We start from the raw sequence: 24,523 nt of genomic DNA, 5'->3' as shown, positions 1-24,523 counted from the left end.
CTTTCTCCATCAAAAGCTTTTCAAAGGGCCTTTGCTGCCCTGACACTTGCAAGAGCTATTTTTTCCAATTGTGTCAGGGCTCTGCTGTATTTTTAAACTTCTCATGTAATTTGTCCTGCAAACAGTAAAGTCTCCAAGAGTCTAAAGTTGTTGCTTTTCTGGAAAATACTTATTTTTTTTTGTCAAAACTTAACAAACAAAGTGTATGCTGTGAAGGGGGTTTGGCCTTTGGCTCATATCTTAAAGTAATTATCCAGTGGCATTTGGGCCGTCACATATTTAGACTGAGTTTCTTGGCGAATTTGATCCTTCCATGGCTGTGATTGGCTTAAACCCCACTGTAAATGAACAGCGTCACATATCATATCAGCGTCAGGCAGGGATAAAAAGGTCTTGCCCAAGCTGCTGGAGAGCTCATTGCCTGGATTGTCTTGCTTTGGGTGACATCCCTGGCTTCCAGCTCCATCCATAACCCACTGGTTTGCCTGTGTAAGCATATTATTTCCTTTACTTGTTTGGGGTTGATCATTCTCCACACATTGCAACGTGTGGCTTTTGTGGGAGGAGAGAGGGAAGATAAGTGAATTGCAAGCGTGAAAAGTATTCATTTGGGGTTCTTGTTGATATTTAGAAGGGAATGTGAGGTCTTTTTACTAAATCTGTATCTAACTTCTCAGCAAATTTCAGCCACATTAGTGTATTGGAAAAGGGAGTTGTTTGGAAGAGGGATTTTTCAGGTAAGTTCCAAAATTTGCTTGACTGAATGGCTAGGACATTAAAGGGGGTTTAGGTGAAATCTCAGTGTTTTTTTGCTGCCTCTGCCCTTATGTCTCAGGTGAGAGTCTGTACAACTGCAGTAATTCCTCTGTAGAAGCAAGGAAACCAAGGAAACCAAGGCCATGTGTTTTTTTTTCCTAACCATGGAAAATAGAAAGACTTTTTCTCTCATTCTAAAACTCCCTGTACTCCTCCAGACTGTGCATGTGTGTCTGCCTGTGTTGTATGCGTCTGCATGCTTTTTTGATGAAGAATTTCAAACTGAAATGTATCTCAGCAACTCCTGGGGCTCGTGTGAGGCTGTCCAAATGATCCTATCTCTTAAGTACCTAGTACGCTGCCTGAGGAGTTGATGAAAATATTTGGAAGTCATGGCTCGCACTGTTTTTGTTATCCTTGGTTTCTGGCATGTAAAAGCACTTGTTCTTAAGGCGTGCTAGTTTATAACACTGTCTTGCAGTTCTAGGGATACTAGCAAAATAAACTATTCATTTTCTGTTCTATAAATGCATTGATTATCCCTTCAGGTGAGATCTCATCTTCTTTTTGTACTTTGCTCAGGTTTCTTCCAGTTGATCAGGAGCACCTTGTTTCCACAAGTGGGAGTGCTCTTATGGAGCTCCAAGCTAGCTTTTGCAGAAGATGCTGAACATTAAACTTGGTCTCTGTTCTGTAGTCACATTAGTAGAATAATTGCTGATTTGAAAGAGAATGTAGCAGTTGATACTAGAACAGTGGAATGGTTTGAGTCAGTACGGTCTTTATTTTGATTTCCTGCCCATAAGATAAATGTAAGTGCAACGAGGGCACTAGTGTAAGAGCTCAGTAATGTTACTTCCACGTAGGTAAGTCAATAATATGTTTGATTTTCTGTTACGTGAGGTAGCATACTATCATAGATGTCTGTGTTTTTAGAATCTATTTATATTGCTCAGGTAACCATTTGTGGCAGAATTATCCACAGACATGAAAATGAGGCATGTGGCACCAGTGGTGCATTTTTAATGTTAGACAGCTGCTTCATGTTTTGAATTTCATTGCACAGGCTAAAAGATACATCACCCTTCAGCAAGGCAGCAGTGGGGAAGTGGGACATACAGAAGAGTTATGGTATTTGTTCCTGTCTGCATCACTCTTGAAGGAAGAGCTACAGTTAAATGGTTACTTACTACTGTGGTGTGTTTTAGATTACCTGGCAATCTTAACTTCTTTTGTCTTTCAGGTTTAACTCCTCTTCAGAGGATCTTAATCTTGTTCCAGTAATCCTCTTAAATCTTGCTCTGATACTTCAGCTATCACAGAACACCAGTTGTTGGCATCTTTCATAAGATACTGTTAATAGTTATTGAAATACATTACTTTCTATAAGATGAGGCACTTCTCTGTAACTTTGTAAGTCATTAGCATTTTATATTAGCTCTTCCCATTCTTTTTTTCTTTGTTCTTCTTGCATCACACTGTAGCAAGGGGGAGAGAAACACCTTTTAGTTCCTTGGTAGGTGGAGCAGGGAGATTCACTAGAAGCTATGTCTCTTGTGGCGGTTTTTCTTGCGTTCCCTCTCTCTTCTCTGTGCCCCTTTCCCCCCAAAACACCCTCTTGTCCATTTCTGTTTCATGAAATCCTGGGTAGAGGGGGAGCTAAGAAGGTCTTTGCTCAATATATTTGCCCCTACTGACTCTAAATCTAAGCTTGAGCTGTAGTGTGGGATTGCCTCCTTGGACAGGGGGCCTCCTGGGGCATGAATTTGAAGTTTCATGGTTGCACCAAATAAACGTTAAATCTCACAAGCATGCTGCTGTTTTGCAGAACATGTAACACTCCGTGTCTGAGGGCATGCTGGAACCTTATCTTCAGAGGCTCTCTTCTAAAAATATAATGCATTAAGATTGCATTTTGCTTTTATTTGCACACATAAAAGTAATATAGTAAGAAGGTGTTAAGGCACCCGTTGAATGTGTGACTCAAAGATAGGCTTGTAGAGCTATTTTGTGAGAAAATAGATTTGTGGAACATAAGAACTTGGCTTGCCTGCAAAATTCGCTAATGCTTCTGCTGCTTCAGAAGAAATGTGCCACAGCATTTATCAGGATGTGCTAGATCGATAGCCACTGGCCTCACCCCTCCTTCTGGAGATCAGAATTGCAAGATCAAATCCAGTATTTCTGTAGGGGGCAGTTCTAAAGGGAGGCTCCCGAATCACCATGCATAGTTAATGCACCAGCAGCGTGTAACAGTATTTAAACTCCTAAACAAGTGGCCTGGCTTTCAAAAGTGCTGAATAGTCAGAAGCTCCTATTGAGCTCAGTGGCAGCTGAGGGGTGACTCAACATTTCTGAAGATCATTCCACTTAAATAAGGATTTATTTGCTTGATTTTTAGTCTTCTGAAAGTCAGCAAGTAAAATTCTCATTCATGGTTTTAGGGGTGTAGGAGATAGAGCTGTATGTCTAATTTTAAACATATCTTTATTTAAAGCTCTTTTGGCTAATAGCTTTATCAAGTCATTTATTTGTGATTACTTATGCATATCTATCTGGGATGCTGTTTTATATTTAAGGAAAATGATGTTCTATTCTGTTTTAGCTGGCAAGCTTTTACAGATTTATGTGAGTGTGAGTTGCCATGGAGAATGACTGGCAGGTTAAGCTTGACTTTTAAAAGAGACTTACTGAGTTGAGGCACAGAAAAACCTAGCAATGAGAAACTTTAATAGCTAGGTAAAATGATCTTACTCAAACTTTCAGGTAACTGTTTTCCTCTGGGATAAATTAGGTTCAGAAGTGTCCTTATAAAAGAAGAAAAGTACTGAAAATGTAGGGGGGAGAGTCTGGAGGGGCTGGGAGGATTTGCAATGTGTATTTTTTTATTTCTGAGTGTACCAAAGCATTCTGTATTTGAGTTGGAATTGGAGAAAAATAGGGAAGACTTTTGTTTCCTTTTATAATTATGCTTGACTTATGTTACATTATTCCATGTGCAAGAAGGGAAGCCATGCATTCACACTGTCATTTGTGTGATGCATTAACTTCCTAAATTAACATCCCACTCTTATTTTTGTGCAACACATTTGTTTCCAATAAATAGCTGTTACTACTGTACCTCTAATAACATGGAAAATTCCTGTGCAGTAACAGGACTTTGACTAGATATGTTCCTCAGATAATATGCTTGAACATTTTTTCTTTAAGTGTTGAAGATTTTATTTACACTGAAGAGAACATGTTATTTTCAGCAAGGCTTATATTTTAAGCTTACTCAAGAAATGTAAATATAGTAAAATCATTTTGGTGTATTTGCTGCCAGTGTCTTAAAGGCAGACTGCATAGTTGGTAGAATGATGTTACTGGATGACTATCTCAAGTCAAAGCTGCAAAAAAACCCAAAGCAGCTTTTTGACAACATTAGACTCCTTTTCCGTGAGTGCCCAAAACCTGCTGTCTTGTATTTCTGAATAAAGTATAGTAATCAGCTCTTTCAGAATTGAGAAAATCAGGCCAGCTCTTCTTCTAATTTGTGAATTAAAGGAAACTTCAAAAGTATGAGTTCTTCTGGCTTTGACCAGAAGCCACTGCAGGTTCTTAACAAATGGAGTTTAAAGGCCAGATGTGTGAGGAGGTACTTGGTCCTGATCTTCTGTCTGGTGCAGTTAAGGCAGTTCAGTTTGAGACATCTGGAAGTGTTTTTAAGTGACTTCAGTTGGTTTCTCTTGACCCAGAAGAAGCTGGATGCAAACAAGACAAATGTGCTAGTTGGTTTTTTCATATATAAAGACACACAGTACTAATTTACATAAATGTGTATTGCACTAATGGCCAGAGAGAGGTTTTTCTTTCCTTTGTAATTAGCAAAGACAAATCTCAGTTAGTCTGAGGTCAGAATGTAGCTGAACTATTTGAAGAGGATTATTAAATGAAGATGACAGATGATTTTAGTGTACATTCATGCTTCTTCACTATTCAGATTTTGTTTAAACCTATGCTTGATTCACAGTCAGCATTTTCACTTGGTCTCATCCTACCAGTATAAAACATAGGAAATCATTGTTACTTTTCTCCTTTCGCTGGTTCAGAGCCTGTTCGTCTAATAATCCCTACCTTTCTATATGTACATACTATATGTACATGTATATAAACTGTAACCTTTATGTTACTAGGGGAAAAAATAATCTTATATATAAAACTGGGCAAGCAGTGTCTTAAGCATGTTTTAGCTGTTATGGGATGAGCAGTGCAGGTTTGGGGTTTTTCTTATGTGCTTTTAATATCCTGCACCTAGCTTGAAAATAAGGAAGCAGAAAGCCACAGACTTCCTTAGAAACATGATCTGCAATTTGTTAAAAACAATTCTAATGTAGATATTTTTTCCTCCTAGGTTTTACCAAGAGACAGTACATCTAACACTTAACTTGGATCATCAGCTTCAAAATCATAACAGCCCCCAAAACTGACACCTGATCTGAAAGAAAAAGCTGTGACAAATGGACAATATGTCTATTACTAACACACCAACAAGTAATGATGCCTGTCTGAGCATTGTTCACAGCTTGATGTGCCATCGACAAGGTGGAGAGAGTGAAACTTTTGCAAAACGCGCCATTGAAAGTTTAGTTAAAAAGCTAAAGGAGAAAAAAGATGAATTGGATTCTTTGATTACAGCTATAACCACAAATGGAGCTCATCCTAGCAAGTGTGTTACAATACAGAGAACGCTGGATGGGAGGCTTCAGGTTAGTACCAGTGAAAATCAGATTCTTTCCTCCTGGTGAAGCTGGAGCAAGAGTGAGCGACTCAGGATCCTAGGATGTTGAGGAATAGTAGCTGTTCTCTGGCGTCCCCCCTTTGTAGTCATGTTTTGTGGCTGGAGCTCTGGACTGCATCAGTAATTAATTATTTTTCTTCAAAAGGAGCAGAAGGTGTTGGATCAGCTGTTCTAAATGAGCGTGTGTGGCAGTAAAAAACAGGGTCACATAATGAATGCGGCTGCTTATCCTGGTATTTTCACTAGAAGCTTCTGTTAGGTCTGTGTTGGTCAGCAGTTGGAAGACAGACCTATGATCTCGTGCTAAGGTACTCCAAGGAGTCTGCACTGAAGATTTTTGTTAGCCTTATATCGCCAGTACTCAGTACCTGTATAGTTTGGTTGTAATTTGCTTGTTCTGGGACAGGTGTCGTGTTTGTTGGCTAGCTCCCTGTCTACCCTAAAGCATTATTTTTTTTTCAGGATAATCGATTGGCATTGTTCTACTTGTAAATCCTGTGTAGTGTAGCTTAGTGCCTCGTTCCTCCTCTTCTGGGGCAAAGCTCTGTTCGTCATCCGTGGTGGGGAAGGTGACCCTACGTACTACACTGAGCACAAAATCTGCTTCTGACATTTTGTATTGAGTATTTTTTCTTTAAGAACCACAGTGTTGACTTTACCATAGCAAGAACCCTAACAGAAGTTTATTTCTCTTGAAAAACTTGGGTAAACTGTACAACACCTTTTTTTTTCTTTCTTATTTTGGTGATGGAGAGAGGTTGTGGTGGTGTTTGTCCTCTTCCAGGTTTGCTCCTTACTAGGTAAAGTGAGATGTCTTGCAACTTTCCAAATCAGCTTTTGTGTCTAACTTTTTAGGTGGCTGGTCGCAAGGGATTCCCTCATGTGATTTATGCTCGTCTTTGGAGGTGGCCTGATCTTCATAAAAATGAACTCAAGCATGTTAAATATTGTCAGTATGCTTTTGACTTAAAATGTGACAGTGTCTGTGTAAATCCTTACCATTATGAGCGTGTAGTATCACCTGGCATCGGTAAGTAACCTCTTGACCTAAAATGTGCAAATAAAATGTAAAATGTTTTCTTTGTGAGTGTAGAAAATAACAGGCCTAAGTTAGAAACATTAACTTTTAATGATCTAATGGTAAATTATTCTCGTGCTCTTGCCCATCTTCTTAATGGAATTTTACTTTTATTCTAAAAAAAACCCCAGTTTCTGTTTGGAAAAGCAGTTTCTGGCTTTTGTTTAAGCTTTTCTATTGGCTTTGCACACAGTTCATAGAGTTAATGTGTATCCTGTGAATAACTTATCATTGAGATTTGTGTTGTGATAGAGGGGGTATAATATGTAGAGTCTGTAGGACTGGTTTGTAAAGGCTGATAAACTTAATGTTCAAACACTCTTGAAGATCTCTGTATAATCCTCCACACCCTCTTTTCTTTTCTTGATAAAGATCTCTCAGGACTGACACTACAGAGTTCTGGTAAGTAGTTCTGCTTACTGTTGCATTTCTCTGGGCACAAACTGTGTTAAACTCTTCAGCATGTACACAGTTTATTCCTGTGCATCTTCCTGAGAGGGAGTATAGAGAGCAGATGGAAATGCATTTGTCTCTTTGGTTTTGGAAAATTGACAAAGCAGCATATGAGAGGGAAGTATTGACAAATTCTTTAAATTGAGGCTTCAGTGCAGCTTGTTGTTGTGCTGTGTTTTCATTGCCTCAACTTAAATGAGAAAAAAAATCAAAAACTGCACTTTTATTTTTAGGTAGCAGCATTGAACACAGAAGAATGTGTGCATGTGTATATAATAGGCTAACTAATTGAATTGGGAATAATAGATGCTTATGATTTAGTAAGTAGTTTAGCAAGAAAATAGTAGAAATTCTATAATTAATATGCAGTTGAATGAAGCAGTCTGATATTCTTGCTCTCCCTGAAACTTAAGGGAAATTGGATGTTAAATGTCAAAAGAATATTGTTCAGAAATCCGAGGTTGTACAGCTGCTTTATTCCAAAGCAGATTTTTTTTTCTCCTCCCATAATAAATTGATAAGGAAACCTATGTTTTTAGCACATCATTAGAAGTAATCAAGCAAAAATACTAATCAGGGATTGTAGTGATAGGACAAGATGTAACAGGTTCAAACTTAAAAAGGGGAAGTTCAGGTTAGATATAAGGAAGAAGTTCTTCCCTGTGAGGGTGGTGAGGAGCTGGAACAGGGTTGCCCAAGGAAGTGGTAAATGCTCCACCCCTGGCGGTGTTCAATGCCAGGCTGGACAGAGCCTTGGGCTACATGGTGTGTGCGGTGTCCCTGCCCATGGCAGGAGGGTTGGAACTGCATGATCTTAAGGTCCTTTCCAACCCTAACTAATCTGTGATTCTATGAAAAATGACTGAAAAAACGTCCAAACAACACAACAGACTAAACTTCACAAGCTTTAACTTGCATACTCATCTCTGCTGATTTGCATGTTACCTCTGTCTTCTGAAAAATGATCCTAGTGTGCAGAATCAACGCTTAGTAGCTGTCAGTTAAACATGTAATAAGTGTTCCCTTGTCCTGCTACTCTTTTTTTGCAGCAGGAAACAGAAAATTACTGTCAAATTTTAATATATTTAAAACTGCTTGAAAAACGAGCATGGGAGCTAATGTAGTATGAGAGTTTTACTTGAATGTGCATAGTGGGATAGATGGAATAAATTCTTGTTGTGGCCATGGTAGTAATTTCCTTACACTTCCATACACTGTATGTGGAATATTCTAAATTAGTGTCTACATTGTTAAATACAGACTAGTGTTATATTGTCTTCGGATGTGAATTTTATGTTACTAGTCAATTTGGATGGGAGTTGCTTAAAAATACTTCAGGGATGTGTGAAGTTTTTTATGTGCTATTTTCATGAATTATGTTTATCATAGGAGCTTTATGTATATTCTTATAATAGGAATTGGTTTGTTAGCTACTGCATTAACGCATATTTAGGTGCCTGACAAAAAGCATGTTTTTCTCTTTTATTAACCATGTCAAATCACACAGTGATGGACTGGAAAACAAAATGCTGTTGGAATTTACTACTGAGGGACTAAACTTGATTGAGAGCAGTCAGCAAAATGGACAGTTTGCTCTTCCATCCAGTTAACGCTTCAAATTTTCGTGCTGCTGCCTTGTTTATTTGCAGTTTAGGGGAGTGCTTTAGCAATGTTTAGATAGGTTAAATCCTCCTCCCCAGTAGCTTTAACAGCATTGTTGTTGCTTGAAAGCAGTAGTGCGATTTGTAGTTAAATCCTGAAAATTGATTTGCTTTGCAAGTTTAACCATTTGCTTCTTTACAGCTCCATCAAGCATGCTGGTGAAAGACGAATACGTTCATGACTACGAGGGGCAGCCATCACTGTCTTCTGCAGAAGGCCATTCAGTCCAAACCATCCAGCATCCACCAAGTAACAGGGCATCTAACGAGCCTTATAGCACCCCAGCCATGCTAGCTCCTACTGAGGCTAGCACTACCAGCACCACTAATTTTCCCAACATTCCTGTGGCTTCAACAAGTAAGATCCTAGAGATTATATGAAATATTAAACTGTGAAAATGTGACAGCTTGAAGATAACTGCTGTTTTTTGCCAGAGTAGATATTGCATCAGAACTGTACTTCTGCTACACTATGCTGGGAAAGTGTGTGGCATTACAGTCTAGGCAGTCTCTTAAATATTAACATAAGGTTTTAACTTGGAGCATAATATGAGTAACTTTTCCTAGTAACCCAGTAGTTTTTCAGTGAGACTGACATTGCATTAGGATAACAAGACTGTTTTGGATGAGCCAGTGGCTCAGTGATACTACGTTAAAAAAACAATTGCCTGCTGACAGAACATTATGGCTGTTATTGGAATAACTGCTGTAGGAATGGAAGAATTTTATTATTTTATTGCAACAGCAAATGGAACAAACAGATACACTGTCAAGTGACAATATCAAGAGGTTTTCAGACAATTCATCATTGTTCCACAGCTGACAGAATAAGTCTTCTGGTTTTAACTTGATTGTTTTTGTAATGGCCCACTGTAGTACCAGCGTGACAGCCCTAGTTAATATTGTCATGAGTCTGTTGGAAAGCTGTGTCAAAGCTTTTCGTAGTTTTTTGTGTGTATTTGGTACAAGTGGAAGAGTGTGTTTTACCAACATCAAACCTCACTCTTCACTCCAGCAGGACAGTAAAGCAGTTACGTACAGTGTCCTGCAGCTCTAATGTAGGGAAACCAGGGAGTTTGGAGTGGTTTCATGTACTCTTTGTCACTTCAGTAAAGAAAATGTGTGTATTTCATGTTATCAAACTTCATATTTTTAGTGGTGTTTTGATAATGTTTTTAATCTTTGCTGACTGCTTTTCTGCTAAAGCTACAGATGGTTTTGCCAAGTTTGAGATACAGTGTCTATTTGTCTCCAGCAGAGAAAAAAGGATGAGCAGTTTAATTGTATTGCCTTTGCACAACAGTTTATAGTCAGTAACTTTTTCTCATCGGTGCTGTAATTGTTGGAGCCTAGTGGACAGGAAAAAAAAAAGCTTGTTTTTTTAGGTTTTAGTTCAAGTTTTCAATGTGTTAAATTCTGCTAGCTACACCAGTTTGAGAGAGTGCAAATGTACTTGTGAAACTGCTGACCAGTTTAGTGTTAATGGCTGAGCTGAAGCCTTCTAAGATCAAATTCTGTTAACCTGTTCTAAAATATCTGTAGTTTTACTTTAAATCTTAGTTAATTCTTGAAATGTTTATTTGGGAGAAGAAGAATCCCAGAAGCTTTCTCAGAAACAGCCCAGTGGTGTGTGCAGCTCTGTTCAAGCACTGTTTTTAAAAATAAAATACTGTTCAGTATGTTTTGGAGGAACATAAATTCAAATGAGTGTCCTCCTTAGGAACAGTAGTTACAACATCCTGAAAATAAGCAGCGGATTGGACCTACTGCTGGCCTGTTGGATTCATACCAAATCTGCTCCAGCGATGTTATTCAATAAAACTGTGACATCTCTTTTTTCCTTTCAAACTGGAAAATGAGGTGTGAATGGAACAAAGATACAGTTGATGAACAGAGTTCTCTGCATACTTCTACTGCTAAAATATTAAAGGTGTCAGTCAAAATTAGCTAATGCAGAGCATCTTGCTTTAAGTTTTCTAAGACACTCCGGTGGGTGGAAAAAAATACTGAACCAAACTTGTAGGAACTGTGTCTTTCAGTGCCCTTAGTTGAGTGTATTTTCCTACCCAGTAGTGCTGAGCTCTTCTTAATTAAAATTTTGGAACGTTCATGAATAGGTAGTGTGTTCTTTTACCAGGTCAACCTACCAGTATATTGACAGGTAGCCATAGTGATGGACTCTTACAGATTGCTTCAGGGCCTCAGCCAGGAACTCAGCAGAATGGGTTTACAGCTCAGCCAGCTACTTACCATCACAGTGAGTATATACATATGTGCACTCTTCTTAGTTTTCTAAAACCGGTTTCCAAATATTGAGGAGAAATAGAGGATTAGAAGTGAGATGCAGAAAAGCTTTCTTAAAAACCAACCACTTCTTTCTTTTTCTAGATAGTACTACAACTTGGACTGGAAGTCGGACGGCAGCCTACACACCTACCATACCTCACCACCAGAATGGCCATCTTCAGCATCATCCACCTATGCATCCTGGACATTACTGTAAGTAGTGCAGATTTGCACATCACTTGCTTTGTTTCCAGTTTTTTTGAATGGTGGGGACTCATTTGTGATGATTCTTTACCCCCCAAATCCTTTTCTTGTTATTGTTACAGAACTACCATTACTGTGTTTAGTATATTCTGACAGTTAAATGAAAGTCTGTCAAGCTTTTACCTCTGGTAAAGTAGCAGAGATCAGAAGTTCAGATGGCTATACTGGTACTATCTATGTTACAGATGTCTTACTGTACCTGGGAAAACTGGAATTTCCTTTCTAAACCTCTGATTCTAAAGCTTTGCAATCTAATAGTTAATATTTCCTTTGTGACAGATGAGGTTGATGCAGAATGTGTTGTTTGGATATTTTCCTTTCAATACTTGAAAGGTCCCAGCTGTGTTTATTTTCTAGAAAATTTGAAGTAATGGCTAAATGATGTTGCAATCTACATTAAAGCATTGGATGACCTGTGTCCATGTACACTAGCCAGTATGAAAGAACTTTGTGAAAGCTCATGTAGTAAAGCATGGTCTTACCACAGCCTGATTGTTGGCTACATTTGGCACACAAACTTGAAAACGACTTATTATCTGAAGTAGGACCACAACATCTTGTTGTAAGGTACAGGAGATCAGAACAGAGAAAAACAGTGATCAGACTTTTAGTGCAAATATCTAGCACAGTATACACCTTATGCAGAGTATAGTGCAAAAAAAAACCCACCCAAATACAAGATTTTCTAAATTTTGTGGCAAAAAGGTAGAGCAGTTCTTTATTTCCTAATACAGCACTGAACCAGATCATCTGTGTTAGTGGAGGGAAGAATATGAGTTAATGTTAGAAAGACTTCTCACCTTCTGTCTATCACGAAAATTGTGGTTTAGGTATGGTGAAGTTAATTATTCTCTTAGGATCCCACTTCATTTATCTTGTGTTTGTCAGAAGCACCAGGATGTAAAAACTTCAGTGGTGCTGTAGATACTCTATAAATACTCCTCAGTGCATGTATATTTCTATAATTAATATTTGTAACTGGCTAGTGATACCACATAGAGCTTTTCTTGTCTCCTGCCGTTTCTCACTTCAGAGAGTTGCATGTTTTGACACCTACCAGCGTTGTGCCTGTTTTGACATCTTGTTGCAAAAGCTGCTGTTACTTATAATACTATGTTTAAGTCTTTCTTTCTTGTTCTCTGCTGCCTGAAAGGGACTTTTAGGTTTTGAAAGCGGAGAGAATAAACTGACCAATACCAAGACTGTATTCAGTACTTTTGTCTTTAGAAAATGAGTTCTCTCAGGTTTCTGTCCATCTTCGGGAAGTGTTTCTCATGTCAAGCCCACAGCATGCTAGCCAACTTGTTCTGTGATGGTTTCTGACAGATTTATATCATGTGCCTCTACAATGGTTTTCTCCTTGCCTAACCTGGGGGCGGATGTGGATGTGGTCCTGTTTCTATTACATCTCTGTGCTACATCTGGTTTCTGCTCTCTGATGGAGTTGGCTCTGACTTGAGCAGCATGCAGTCTTTCCTCTTGGGATACTAATGGAGCTCTTCACTCCCAGATTTTTAGGAAACCACTGAGAGAGTAATTCTTTTGTGAGCATTTTATCCCCTGTCAGATTTGGCCAGTTGATTCAGAAACTACTGGGATTTGTAACATCTGGCATCCTCACAGGTGTCTTTTTATAGGAAGACAAGTTAAGAAAGAAAACCTTGCTTTTTCTCGTGTAAAACAAATTGCATGTTTTCTCTTAAAGGGCCAGTTCACAATGAACTTGCATTCCAGCCTCCTATATCAAATCATCCTGGTGAGTAAAACCTAACATGTAATGCTAATGTGGTGGAAGCTAATAACTTTCTGGTTTGAGTCTGTTGGTTTTTTAGTTTGAGTGTTTGTTTGGGTATTTTTTTGTATCACTCTAAAATTGGAGATATATATTCAAAAGGGAAGAAAAAAGAACTGTTTTGTGATAAGTCTTGAATTCAGATGTCTCTTTTGGAATGGTGACATAGGCTTCAAACTGAATTCAGTTTCGATGCCTAAGTCAAGAACTGCAGTTGTCAAACCTATATTGAAGGTGTCTGAACTCTGAATATTCTTGATCATAACCTCTGCAGGGTGCCTGAAGTTGTACTTTTTGCTTGCTTAGGACCATCATGGACCTTAGGTCATGCCAAAGCCCTCTCTCATCCATAATCTAGAAGTCCATCATCACAGCCACATAGACTGAAAGATAGGTATTGTCCTTGCATTTCGGTGCTCAAGTTCCTCTTTGGGCCTCTGTGTAGAACCTCACTCTTCCCAGGAGTCTTCATTAATGTAGCGGTTCATGGAGCCAAGGAGGTCTTGTCTTGCAGTACAAGCTAGCTCCATTGCAGGTACAAGGTGATACTCTGTTTTTAACAACAGCAAAGCTGTTGCCTGCACCCAAAAGCTGCATAGGTGAAAAGGTTGAAAGTTTAAATTATTTTTTAATTGAAAAGTGACTAAATCAGTACCAGAAATAAAACTGTGATAACTGCTGGCTGAACTTAACTGTAGCTAAATTGTGTTTTATTTTATTTAGTATGTCTTTTTCACCCTATTGATTGAGCTATTGATTTCACCCTTTTAATTCCTTGGAGACATGAGTATTCATTTGAAGATAAAATAATTTAAAGGAATTCAGGCACCTTGGTTTATTCTTTCCTAATAAAACCAGAACAACAATTTCTTCAGGCAAGTAGGTGTGCTCTTGGGTGCTGCATTTTGTAATGAATGAATACATGTCAAAGCCCTGGAGATGGTCTTTTGCTGCCTTATGAGGCTGTTGTGTTTAGGTCCTTTTCTGCTTACCATGTTTTGGGTCCATTGTCGTGCTGATTTTCTTTGTCCTCCCCAACAAACTGCTGTGTTAGCCTTTTGTGGAAATGTGCCCTTGTAGTCAGCACATGGGCCGAGTCCCTGAAATCCCCAGTGACTTCATCTTATGCCAACTTTAGGTTTTAGCATGTCTGAAGGGAAAAACTCTTAACACTTGAAAGCAAACACAATAACCTGTGTGGAAGGCTTGACAAGCCAATTGCTCCCAGGTAGCACACAAGCAGCAGGTATACTTATATAAAGTCATTTGGTGTTTTGTCAGGTTTCCTCACTTACTTGAGTGTTTGGTTTTCATACAATGTATTGCTTCTTTACATTAAAGAACAAAATCAAGCAACAGTTGGAAGGTGCAGGAATGCAAACAGCTTACAAAATCTAACTGGGATTGTAAACTGTACAGAGACTTGCAAGGTCTTAAACAAAACCTCTTCACATCAGTGTGTGTGCTCAGGAATGACAAGCCCATGTTCATTGTAGTATGTAGCATTTTTCTGTGCTAGCAGATGTGCCTTTGTCTATCTGAACTTGCTTATGTGAATATACACTCTTACTCTGAATGACAAATGCAGTTTCAGAAGGCGTAATTGATTATCTGGAATGGGTTTATAGGTTTTTTTTTCCTGCATTTTGGTCAGCTAATCATATATATTCTTTAGCTCCAGAATATTGGTGTTCAATCGCTTATTTTGAAATGGACGTGCAAGTTGGGGAAACATTTAAAGTCCCTTCAAGCTGTCCAATTGTGACTGTTGATGGATATGTGGATCCTTCTGGAGGAGATCGCTTTTGCCTGGGCCAGCTTTCCAACGTGCATAGAACAGAAGCCATTGAGAGAGCAAGGTAATCCGCACATCTCAAAAGCTCCAGCTGTCTGTGGTATTTGATAACATTTTGTTTCTGCCTTCAGTGTGTGCCTCCCTTTTCAAACTACAAGTATGGTATGTTTCTTTTAACTGAATTAACTGCAGCAGAGTGTATCTTTCTAGGCCACTGCTGTTAGGCATTCAGAATGTGAACTGCGTGACAAAGACCCTCAGTGCTTTGCAGAAGCACGTTGCTTTTCATTGCTCTCAAAGGCTCTGCTGTCAGGGATAAAATTAGCAACCCGTGCCATTATGTATGCAGGCTGAATATTAGCTCTCCACACCAGAGAGTGATGTGAGAATAGTAGCAATATATAGATTTGTCAAAGGAGCAAAGGAACATTGATGGAGAGCTATTTGGATTTTCATTCATTCTCACCATGCACGTGCTAGGCTTTGTGGAAGCACAGAGAACTGAAGCCATCTTGCAGCTTTTTTTTCCCCCTCTTTGAAACAAAAAAAGAAGAAAATTATTCCATGTCTTCAGAAATGTGCATTGTGACAAGCACAGATTTGCATTGTGACAAGTAAGATGCTAGATTGCTGTAGTGTGATCCAAATGAACAAACAGTTCTGCATTAAAATGTGGCTTTGTGTATGTACTTGAGTGACTTTGTGCTGGAGTACTTGTGGGTGATTTTCCACTTCTGAACAGAGCTGAATGTGTTTTTTATCCCATCTCTGTACTGTCAGCGAGTGCAGTAGTTGCTACCCAGTTTCTGCATTCTGTTTCATGTAGATCTTTGCATAGTATTACAGTATTTTTTACTGTACTGATTTTGTGTGTCTACTAACGTATACCTCAGATAATAATTAGAATTTTAAATCCTTGAGTGAGAGGAGTGTAAAGTAAGGCACCATAGATGACTGCTGGAGACCTAGGCTTATTTAGTAAAGGTGTGATTTATGGTATGCATACATGGGTGCATTGTACCTGTTTTCCTTTTTAAGGTTGCACATAGGTAAGGGAGTGCAGCTGGAGTGCAAAGGTGAAGGTGACGTGTGGGTTAGATGCCTCAGTGACCATGCAGTCTTCGTCCAGAGTTACTACCTGGATAGAGAAGCAGGGCGTGCTCCAGGGGATGCTGTTCACAAGATTTACCCAAGTGCATATATAAAGGTTAGTTTGATGTTCCTGGATGAAAATTGTGAGGGAAATAGCATTTGGTTCTGGTATATGTTATGAAAGCGATGTGATACTGAAATAAATGTAACTTTGTTTTTGATTATCCTTTAAAAAAAGCCTAAAATTTCCATTTGACAAGTCTCTTGAGGTTTTAAAATTGCCCTAGGATGAAAGTATCATCTAGCTGCTACAGAAATGACTAATTGTGTATTTCATCACAGTCTTAATAACAGGTTTTTATATTTTTAGCTTTACAGTTTTAAATTAACTGCTACTAAATTTTTTAGCATAGGTTATCTGTGTCTTTACCTCCAAAGCAAGAAGAGTTGGGAAAGTGCAAAAGTATAAAATGTATGTTAAAATGATCCACTTAATGAACCTGAAGTGATCCAGAGGTCACTTAAGTTGCATGGAAACAAATTATTTTCAGCAGATTATTACTTGAAGGTGCCTCTGTCAGACGTGAAATTTTATTTAGCACAAGTCACACTTGTAAAAAAAGTAATTATTGAATTAGAGAGAAACTGCCTGAAGTTTGCAGTTTTTTATTTATTTTTAATCCTCAGCTTTGCAGGCAGGTTGTGTAATGAAGGTGAAAGAAACCCCATCAGCCTCTTATGTACAGGGTTTCTAGTACGAGAACAGAATTCTGTATACATTAGTGCCAAGCCTGATGACAAAGATAGAAAATGCCATCAACCCAAAATCTAGCTGCTGAAACCTCAGGCCAATCAATTACTGGTGTTTCTTTTAAATACAGTAATACATTTCCATGAAGCAGTGAAGATGAAGTGACAAAGTTAAGCAGGACTTGCTGTCTTCCATTTTTATTTATATGCCTATTTTGTGAAAATACTGGGATTTAAGTAAAAAGTTGGTATTTTATCAGCATGTAGCATCCTTTAGACTTTGATCCTGTGGTCACTTCCACACAGGATACTGCTGCAGCCTGCTCAGCTCAGCCAGGTTCTGGAATTGACAGTGTGGTAACATGGAGAGTGTTTAAGAATCAGCTTTAATCTGTTAGAAATTAAACTAGTAAGGGAAGATTTGCTTTACCTAAGTGTATGGTGAGTCTGTAGGATTTGCTTTGGGAAAGCAGAGTGTTCCAGATTATTGGGGATGGGAGAGGAGGGTTTTTTTCCTTCACTGATTTCTGTAAGTCTGCATAGTTTGACATTTCTGTTTTTTTAAAGGTGTTTGACCTGCGCCAATGCCATCGTCAGATGCAGCAGCAGGCTGCCACTGCCCAAGCTGCTGCTGCTGCTCAAGCTGCAGCAGTAGCAGGAAACATCCCTGGACCAGGATCAGTAGGTGGAATAGCCCCAGCCATTAGTAAGTACATTAACTGCTTGGTCTCTTTATTCCTTACCTGAAGATAAATAACAGAACCCTCCCTTGCAACAGCAGCCATCCACCTGCTGCCCCCAGAACAGCACAAGTGAAGTGGGAGTGAGGTAGCAGGACTGAGGCAGGGTGGCATCGTGATCACTCTGTATTCATCCACTTTTTACCTTCTCTACACACCAGTGTTCACTCTGTAGTCTTCAGGTAATATTGGATATAGAAGTGTCTGCTTATTGTACTGCTTATTAAGAAGTACTTATTGTACTTCTTGCAATACAATAAGTAGATCCACTTCAATTTTTGCAGTACAATGGAGAACACATTATATGCAGGGTGACGTAGTGTACCCTGTTGCTTTAAACAAAGATACTTGGGGCTGCTTAGACTAGAGCTTTTAAAAAATAGTCTTTGAGATTTAATCTTCTGAAAATGCTGTTCAAAACAATGGGATTACTGGGCAACAAAGTCCTCATCTAGGTTTAGGGAAACATAATAGTAAGATTCTTGAGATGTGAAGAAGAGTGTGATGGTGTTTAGTGGGGGGGGGGTTTGTGGTTTGGTATTTTTAAGTTATTCTAGAGTAGAGTTTTCTTAAGGATTAAATTCTAGATCCTTGAACCTGTACTTTTTAAGAGCATAAGTACTTACATGTCTCAGGCTGCTTTATAGAATCATAGAATCATGGAATACTTAGGGTTGGAAAAGGACCTTAAGATCATCTAGTTCCAACCCCCCTGCCATGGGCAGAGACATCTCACAGTAGACCTTGTCACCCAAGGCTGTGTCCAGCCTGGCACTGAACATTGCCAGGGATGGAGCATTTACCACTTCTCTGGGCAACCTATTCCAGTGCCTCACCACCCGTATAGTAAAGAGCTTCTTCCTGTGTGCCATAGCGTTTTCTGGATTACATGTGGCTCTTTCTGGCTATCCTATCACTGAGGGCATTTGGGGAATGTATGTAACTTTTTGTCTTAGCCATACATGTGATTTGAAGCTTGCCAGCTCTATTAATCTTTTTATTAGATGTAAGTAGTGTCATTTGTTAATCCAGCTTCTTGCAGGAGTTAAGCCTGAGTTCTATGTTGAAAATGCACCATTTGCTAAACCTCAAGAATAAGTATTTTCTGACAGTATTTCCTAAATCAGGTTTACATGCACTGGATCACATAAGATACTGGGTTTCATCATGTCTGCTTTATCATAAGAGATTCAGTATTTCAGCACCCTTTCAAAGTTGAAGAATGATGGAAAAAACAACTAATCAAAAGAAATGCAGAATAATTGCTGTGTTCCATCCCTGGCAGTGTTCAGGGCCAGGGTGGAGAGAGTCTTGGGTGACATGGTCTAGTGTGAGGCATCCCTGCCCATGGCAGGGAGTTGGGACTGGGTAATCTTAAGGTCCTTTCCAACCCAAACCATTCTGTGATTTGTGATAGCAGAGATCTAGAAATATGTATTAGCTTTGGCTGTGGTGAGAGGGAACTGTATGTGAAGGAAGACCCAAACACACATGAGTGGCTAAAACAGATAATGGAAGAACATATCCATCAACACTTACTTGAAACCTCTCCTGTTTAGGTTTGTCAGCTGCTGCTGGAATTGGTGTAGATGATCTTCGCCGCTTATGCATACTCAGGATGAGTTTTGTGAAAGGTTGGGGACCTGATTACCCAAGGCAGAGCATCAAAGAGACACCGTGCTGGATTGAAATTCACTTACACCGTGCGCTCCAGCTTCTAGATGAAGTACTTCATACCATGCCTATTGCAGACCCACAACCTTTAGACTGAGATCCTTGTGCTGCACTGCTGTGGGCCATTATATTGTGAGGATGGTGGATTGTAAAATACAATTCTGTTTATAACCTGAAGATATATTTTACTTTTGTTCTGCTTAATCTTCTTAAAACAGGTTTTAAAAATGCGTTTGCCGCCTTGCTCTTAGCAGAAAGAAACTGAACATGCAGAATTTGAATTTCAGTTATTTTCAGAATTTAAATGTCGTAATACAGGGCTTAAAGTGAAAGGTAAATGCCTTATAGAGACTTCACAGTGTTGGGTTTGTTCCCTGCAAAAATTTTCCTTCTCTATTGTGGCATCTTGGTGATAAGCCTCACAGGAGCCTTTTGTATGCAGAATATATATTATATATATATTTATATCTGAAAATTCCTTCTAGTAGTTACAAGCATTTACCTTATAGCAGCTTTACAATTCAGACTGATTTGTGATGTTCTTTTTAGGGAACAATGGTTAACAGAAGACTTCTTCATTTTGTTGACTATCTTCTTATGATTTTTCCAGATTAAAACATAGAAGCTGCCAAAAATTGAGGGATGAGACATACGTTGTTGGCATTGATCTGAAATAGCAAGGAAAAGAAACGTGGCTTTTCCTTCACTAGTTTTTAAAAAAGATATCTTTAGATTTTTATTTATATAGACACATGAGTTTTAAAACACTAAAGGAAATGGATACTTTCAAGTGCTGGCACTCATCTGACATGAAATGCCCAGTCTGCCACTGAAGTTGCCACTGAAATTGCATATCAAGTACCTAATGGCAGGAACGTATTTTCATAATTACTACTGACTTCTATGATTTTACTCAAGTAAAACCTGGCAGGTATTTTAAAAAGTTGCATGACTCTTTTTACTTGCATATACCATTAAATCATGTATAATAATAATATATCAATATTTAGGATTTGGTTTTTTTTGTATCTGTTCACCATTTCCACTCAGGGCAAGATGGCAAACTTGTTTTTATACCTCTCGGTTATTTTAAGCCCTATGCCATCAATGACCGTATCAATTGGCAATGACTTTGTATAGAGAATTTACAGTAGAAGAAAACCTGCAAATGTATTGGCTGTATGACAGATACAATATGTATGCTTTCTCTCTAGCTAATAGTATAAATAAAATCATGAAAACCCTGATTTTTATAAATTTAATTTGCTTCTGTTATGTAATTTTGCACCATGAAATCATTGATCTGGAGCGATGGATTAGTGTCCTTTGCAAGACCAGCAGCAGCAGCCAATAGTGGTAGGAATTTTTCTTGGCCATGAAGCCAGTCCAGTTTTACTTCCTTTCACTGCTTCTCGATGGAAATGTGTCCTGAGGGTATCTCTTTTGGCTCTTTGATGGGGCATGAGGAGGGAGCAGGAATTCCTTATTTTCCCATGTATGTGTAGAGAGCTCAGTTAAGCAGGCTTAGAAGTACATAGACTCCAGCATAAATCTCTCAAGCCATGCCAGTTTGGTCTGCCTGTCATGCTGTTCTGAGCCGACCTGGCAGCACAGCTGTAGTGGTTAACATAAGTAGAAGACTTGGAAGAGATTATTCGGAAGCCTTTTGCCAAGTTTCTTGCATAGTTTCAGGAATCTGCTTAGGGCTGTGACACACAGTGCTTAGGTGCTGCTTTCCCTGTGTGCTGACATTCTTAGGAAGGCAGTCAGCAGTCACTGTTTCTGTCTTAGCAACAGCCAGAAATGGATGAGTTTTCTCTCTATTTTCATTAACAGTGTTGCCTTCTTCAGACTTGCCTCTAATGAGATCATTGTTGGGTGGTTTTTTTTCCTCTTTGCAGCAACTTCTTGATGTTTGGAAAAGCGGTGTTTGCTTTTCTCAAGGCCTTCAGTTTAAAACCATTTTCATTTCCCTTTCCTTAATGATGCAGTTTGAAAAGCAAGCTTCTTGAGGAGCACCTTGATTAGAGGCTTCTGACTACCTCCTCAGAGAAGCTTATTAACCTGCAGCTCAGTAACACTTCATCCACAACTGAAAACTTGATCTGGGGGAAGAAGTGAAAAACTTGACCACACATTCTTCTTGCCAACCTCCCCTTTGAATTGCCAGTCCTGCTCCTGCAGCAGGGTTCGAGGTGCCTCAGGTTTTGGGAAGTGCCTTCTGTCTGATCAATTTCTTGTAATAGACTGTTTGATTAGGAGGCTTCTGCTCTGTTTAACTTAGTGGTTTTGCAAGGTGCTCATCTTGGTGGATGACTGATCTGTGTGTGGCTGCTTCACAGAAAACCCTTTGTACCAGTTGCTCACATTTTGATTGTGCCAAATTTTGATAAAGCAGTGAAAGATTGGTTATTTTCTTGCCTCTATTACAGTCAGAAAGAATTCAGGTCTTAAAGAGTTCTTCTCTATTCACATCTCCTTAAGCCTCTACCTGCAGTGAATGGTACCCATGGTGTTGTATTTAGATGGCCAGGAATGTTCAGGATAGAACAACAAAATGATGCCATATGAGTTTACTGGAACCAAGAAATCAGGCTCCATATGAGGAGAAACCTGAACATTGTGTCAGTCAGTAAAGATACTTAAATGGCAATCATCTTCTCCAGCAGGCCATTACTGATAAGGTGCAGTCGTAACTGTTAAAGGGCAAAATGAGAGACTGTTAGTTTTTAATACACCTTTAATGTAATTTCTGTGCTTTTATTTCTCACCACAAGGCATAGAAGGCAGCACATAGCGAATTGGAAACCCTTCAGCAGCAGCACAGTCCTGCATTTACATCTCTCTCAGATTCAAGGAAGAGCTACAGCTCCTTGACAGCCGTGACGATCCCCATACATGCTGTAGGCAGGGATGTCGGAGTCGCATCTTTTCAGCTCTGAATGTCTCAGGTTCATTGAGCTCAACAAGTACATTTTTCAGCCAGCAATCTCCTGCTTGTGATCCTGTGCCTGCTCTGCTGTGTTCTCTCAGTGAAGTAATCACCCCTGTGCTTCTCGCCCTCAGTTACATCCTCCTCAAGCCCCACATTGTGCATGGGGTGCTGTGTAATTTCACTGAAGAGCTGGGATTAGCACCGGAAGCTTTAGCCGGCTTTAGCCGTGTTATTGTGAGCTGTGTTATTGTGTGTTATTGAAAGCGAGGGCATTTGAAGTTAACACAGTGTAGAGGTGTAGGAGAGGAAGCCTTTTGTGCTGGAACGGTTTTAAGTTACTCAGTTCTAACAGGAATTCTAACTGGACTCCCCTCTGTGATACAAATCACTTCATTAACAACTTACCTACAGGAGACCTGGGAAGAGCTCTGGCTGCTTTATAGATGGGGACCTCAAGTACAGAGGAGACAAGACAGTCTCTCCCAGCCACAGAACAGGTCTGTAGCAGCAGTAGTCATTGAACCTGTGTCCAACTCCTGTGCCTTACCTTTGAGACCATCTTACTTCTTGTGACACTTCGGACGACGACAGCATCCTCTCGGCGTAGCTCAGGAACGACTGCCTCAGTTCTTTTACTAGGAACCATTAAAAATGATTCCAATGCCAGTGTGTATTGGGGGGGCTCCTGCCCCTGAACCCTTCAAATGTTGTTTACGTCTTGGTGGTGGTCTCTATTGACACCACTCTAATCTCTTCTTGGAAGAGTAAGCGCTTTAGAAAGGACTGTCTCCTTGACCTGCATCTGTACTCTGCTGTGCAGGGTGACTGGGCTCACTGGTCACTTCTCTAATGCAGCCAGTTAAAAGACAGCCAGATGGGTCTGCCTCTAAGTGGGATTCAGGCTTGGTTTAAGAAATCCTCTTTCCTCCCCACCCTCCTCCTGCCAGGCCTCAAGCTACTTCACATCTGCTCTAAAATTGCAAGATGTTTCATTGTCAGGTATTGAGAAGGACACAATTTTTGGGAGGTGACTTTCTTTTTGTTGTATTAAAAGACATTAACATTAAAAGTGTTGGTCTTGACTGTTCCTGCGGATGCCAGGGGCATTTCCATGACTGGCAACAGGTTTTTGGGGGCCACAGCACTGTTGTTTGGTCTGAGGTTTGCAAGCTCCTTATAGGTGTGCATGTTACTCATGAGCACTAAGCTGGTTGCTCCTTATCCCTATTGCAGCTTACTCAGCGCTTTGGTCCTGGGCAGGAAAAGGAAGCCAGTGGAAAGCATTTCTCCAGCAGCCACACGGGAGCTGGGTGCTGTACATACCCTTTTGTCACATCACCACCTCCAGAATGCTCTGCTTGACGGCGTTTCTGAAGGGATCAGGGAGGTGTGAGTGTGTTTGGGGCTGCTGAGGTCGTCAGGAGCTGCCCTGGCTTCTCCCTTGATGAGACCTGGTTTAAAGCAGAGGTGCTGCCCCTGTAAACCTAATTGATTCCAGCACTGTTGGCTGCTGTTGTGCCCTGGTACCATCACTCCTAAATTTACAGGACCTGAGCTTTTGAGCTCGCCAGAATCACCCAGCACTTTCCTGCTCCTTTACCTGTTCCTGTGTCTTAGTGAAGTTTGGTACCACCACGAAGCCGCAATTGAGTGGGGTTGAGAGCTGGGAAGCACCAGAACCCAAAACTCGCCAAGAGAGGGGATTTTTAGCATGAAAACCTAGCTTAAGCCTTTCTGCTTTCAGCCATTGCCTTTTGATAAAGCGGTCAACGGAATTCCCAGTAGTTCCTTTGTAGCTTACTGTATGTTTTTCATTAGACCTAGTTTGTGGATAATATACTGTAGTTAACTTTCCTGAAATTCTGTAACAGAGTATGTTTTTGATTAAAAAAGGTTAAAGAGTCAAGTCTTCGGCTTCTTTATTGCCTTCAGTGGAGAGCGTTTGCCCTGTTTGTGTCTGGCTGTCAGAGCTGACAGCCACGGTCTGGAGCTGGGTCAGGGCTGTGGTTTAGGAGCATCCCTTCCTCAGCATCCTCTGTGTGGATACTTGGGTGCAACCAGCACTGAACACAAAGACAAGTGTGTGCCCAGTATGGTAGGATCCCTGGGTAACCAAAGGCACGCAGGTACCTGTCGGGTTTAACCTGGTGGAGCACAACAGGTCTGTGGGTGTTTATAGTAATAGAAATTACTTGTTTTAAGCCAGCAGCCAAGCTCTGTGTGTTCTTGGCTTGGAGCAAGGGCCAGGGCTCCGCAGTTACATTTGTTGATGTGAAATTGCTGTCCTGTGTTAAGAGGTGCATGGGAGTTCAGTTCCATCCATAACACAATCCTCAGTGCAAACACAGGCTGGGGGAGAGGGCATGGAGCAGCCTGAGGAGAAGGACTTGGGGTGTTGGGTGAGGAGAAGCTCCCCATGACCCAGCTTCAGTGAGTGCTTGAGCCCAGAACCCCCCATGTGTGCTGG

The 24,523-nt window shown here is 40.0% G+C and overlaps 1 protein-coding gene across 2 annotated transcripts in view; it reads left to right on the top strand.

The window, feature by feature from the left end:
* The window catches only part of SMAD4 (SMAD family member 4), a 29,081-nt gene extending 5,119 nt beyond the window's left edge, over positions 1–23,962 (top strand). The window contains exons 2-12 of one of the 2 annotated variants that reach the window (XM_005145372.3): positions 5,150–5,504; positions 6,392–6,566; positions 6,987–7,016; positions 8,871–9,086; positions 10,866–10,985; positions 11,117–11,227; positions 12,984–13,034; positions 14,746–14,929; positions 15,904–16,072; positions 17,275–17,413; positions 19,007–23,962. In XM_005145372.3, coding sequence (XP_005145429.1) covers positions 5,256–5,504; positions 6,392–6,566; positions 6,987–7,016; positions 8,871–9,086; positions 10,866–10,985; positions 11,117–11,227; positions 12,984–13,034; positions 14,746–14,929; positions 15,904–16,072; positions 17,275–17,413; positions 19,007–19,218 — 1,656 coding nt within the window. In that variant the 5' untranslated portion in view covers positions 5,150–5,255 and the 3' untranslated portion in view covers positions 19,219–23,962. The remainder of the gene's footprint in view (positions 1–5,149; positions 5,505–6,391; positions 6,567–6,986; positions 7,017–8,870; positions 9,087–10,865; positions 10,986–11,116; positions 11,228–12,983; positions 13,035–14,745; positions 14,930–15,903; positions 16,073–17,274; positions 17,414–19,006) is intronic. The other variant, XM_031045675.2, reaches the window with a different exon arrangement.
* Positions 23,963–24,523: the final 561 nt, after the last annotated feature.

The sequence above is a fragment of the Melopsittacus undulatus genome, chromosome Z (genome assembly GCF_012275295.1).
Source record: "Melopsittacus undulatus isolate bMelUnd1 chromosome Z, bMelUnd1.mat.Z, whole genome shotgun sequence".
Classification (NCBI taxonomy): domain Eukaryota; kingdom Metazoa; phylum Chordata; class Aves; order Psittaciformes; family Psittaculidae; genus Melopsittacus; species Melopsittacus undulatus.
Note: the sequence above shows the minus strand (reverse complement) of the source record. Positions and strands in the feature narration are given on the sequence as shown.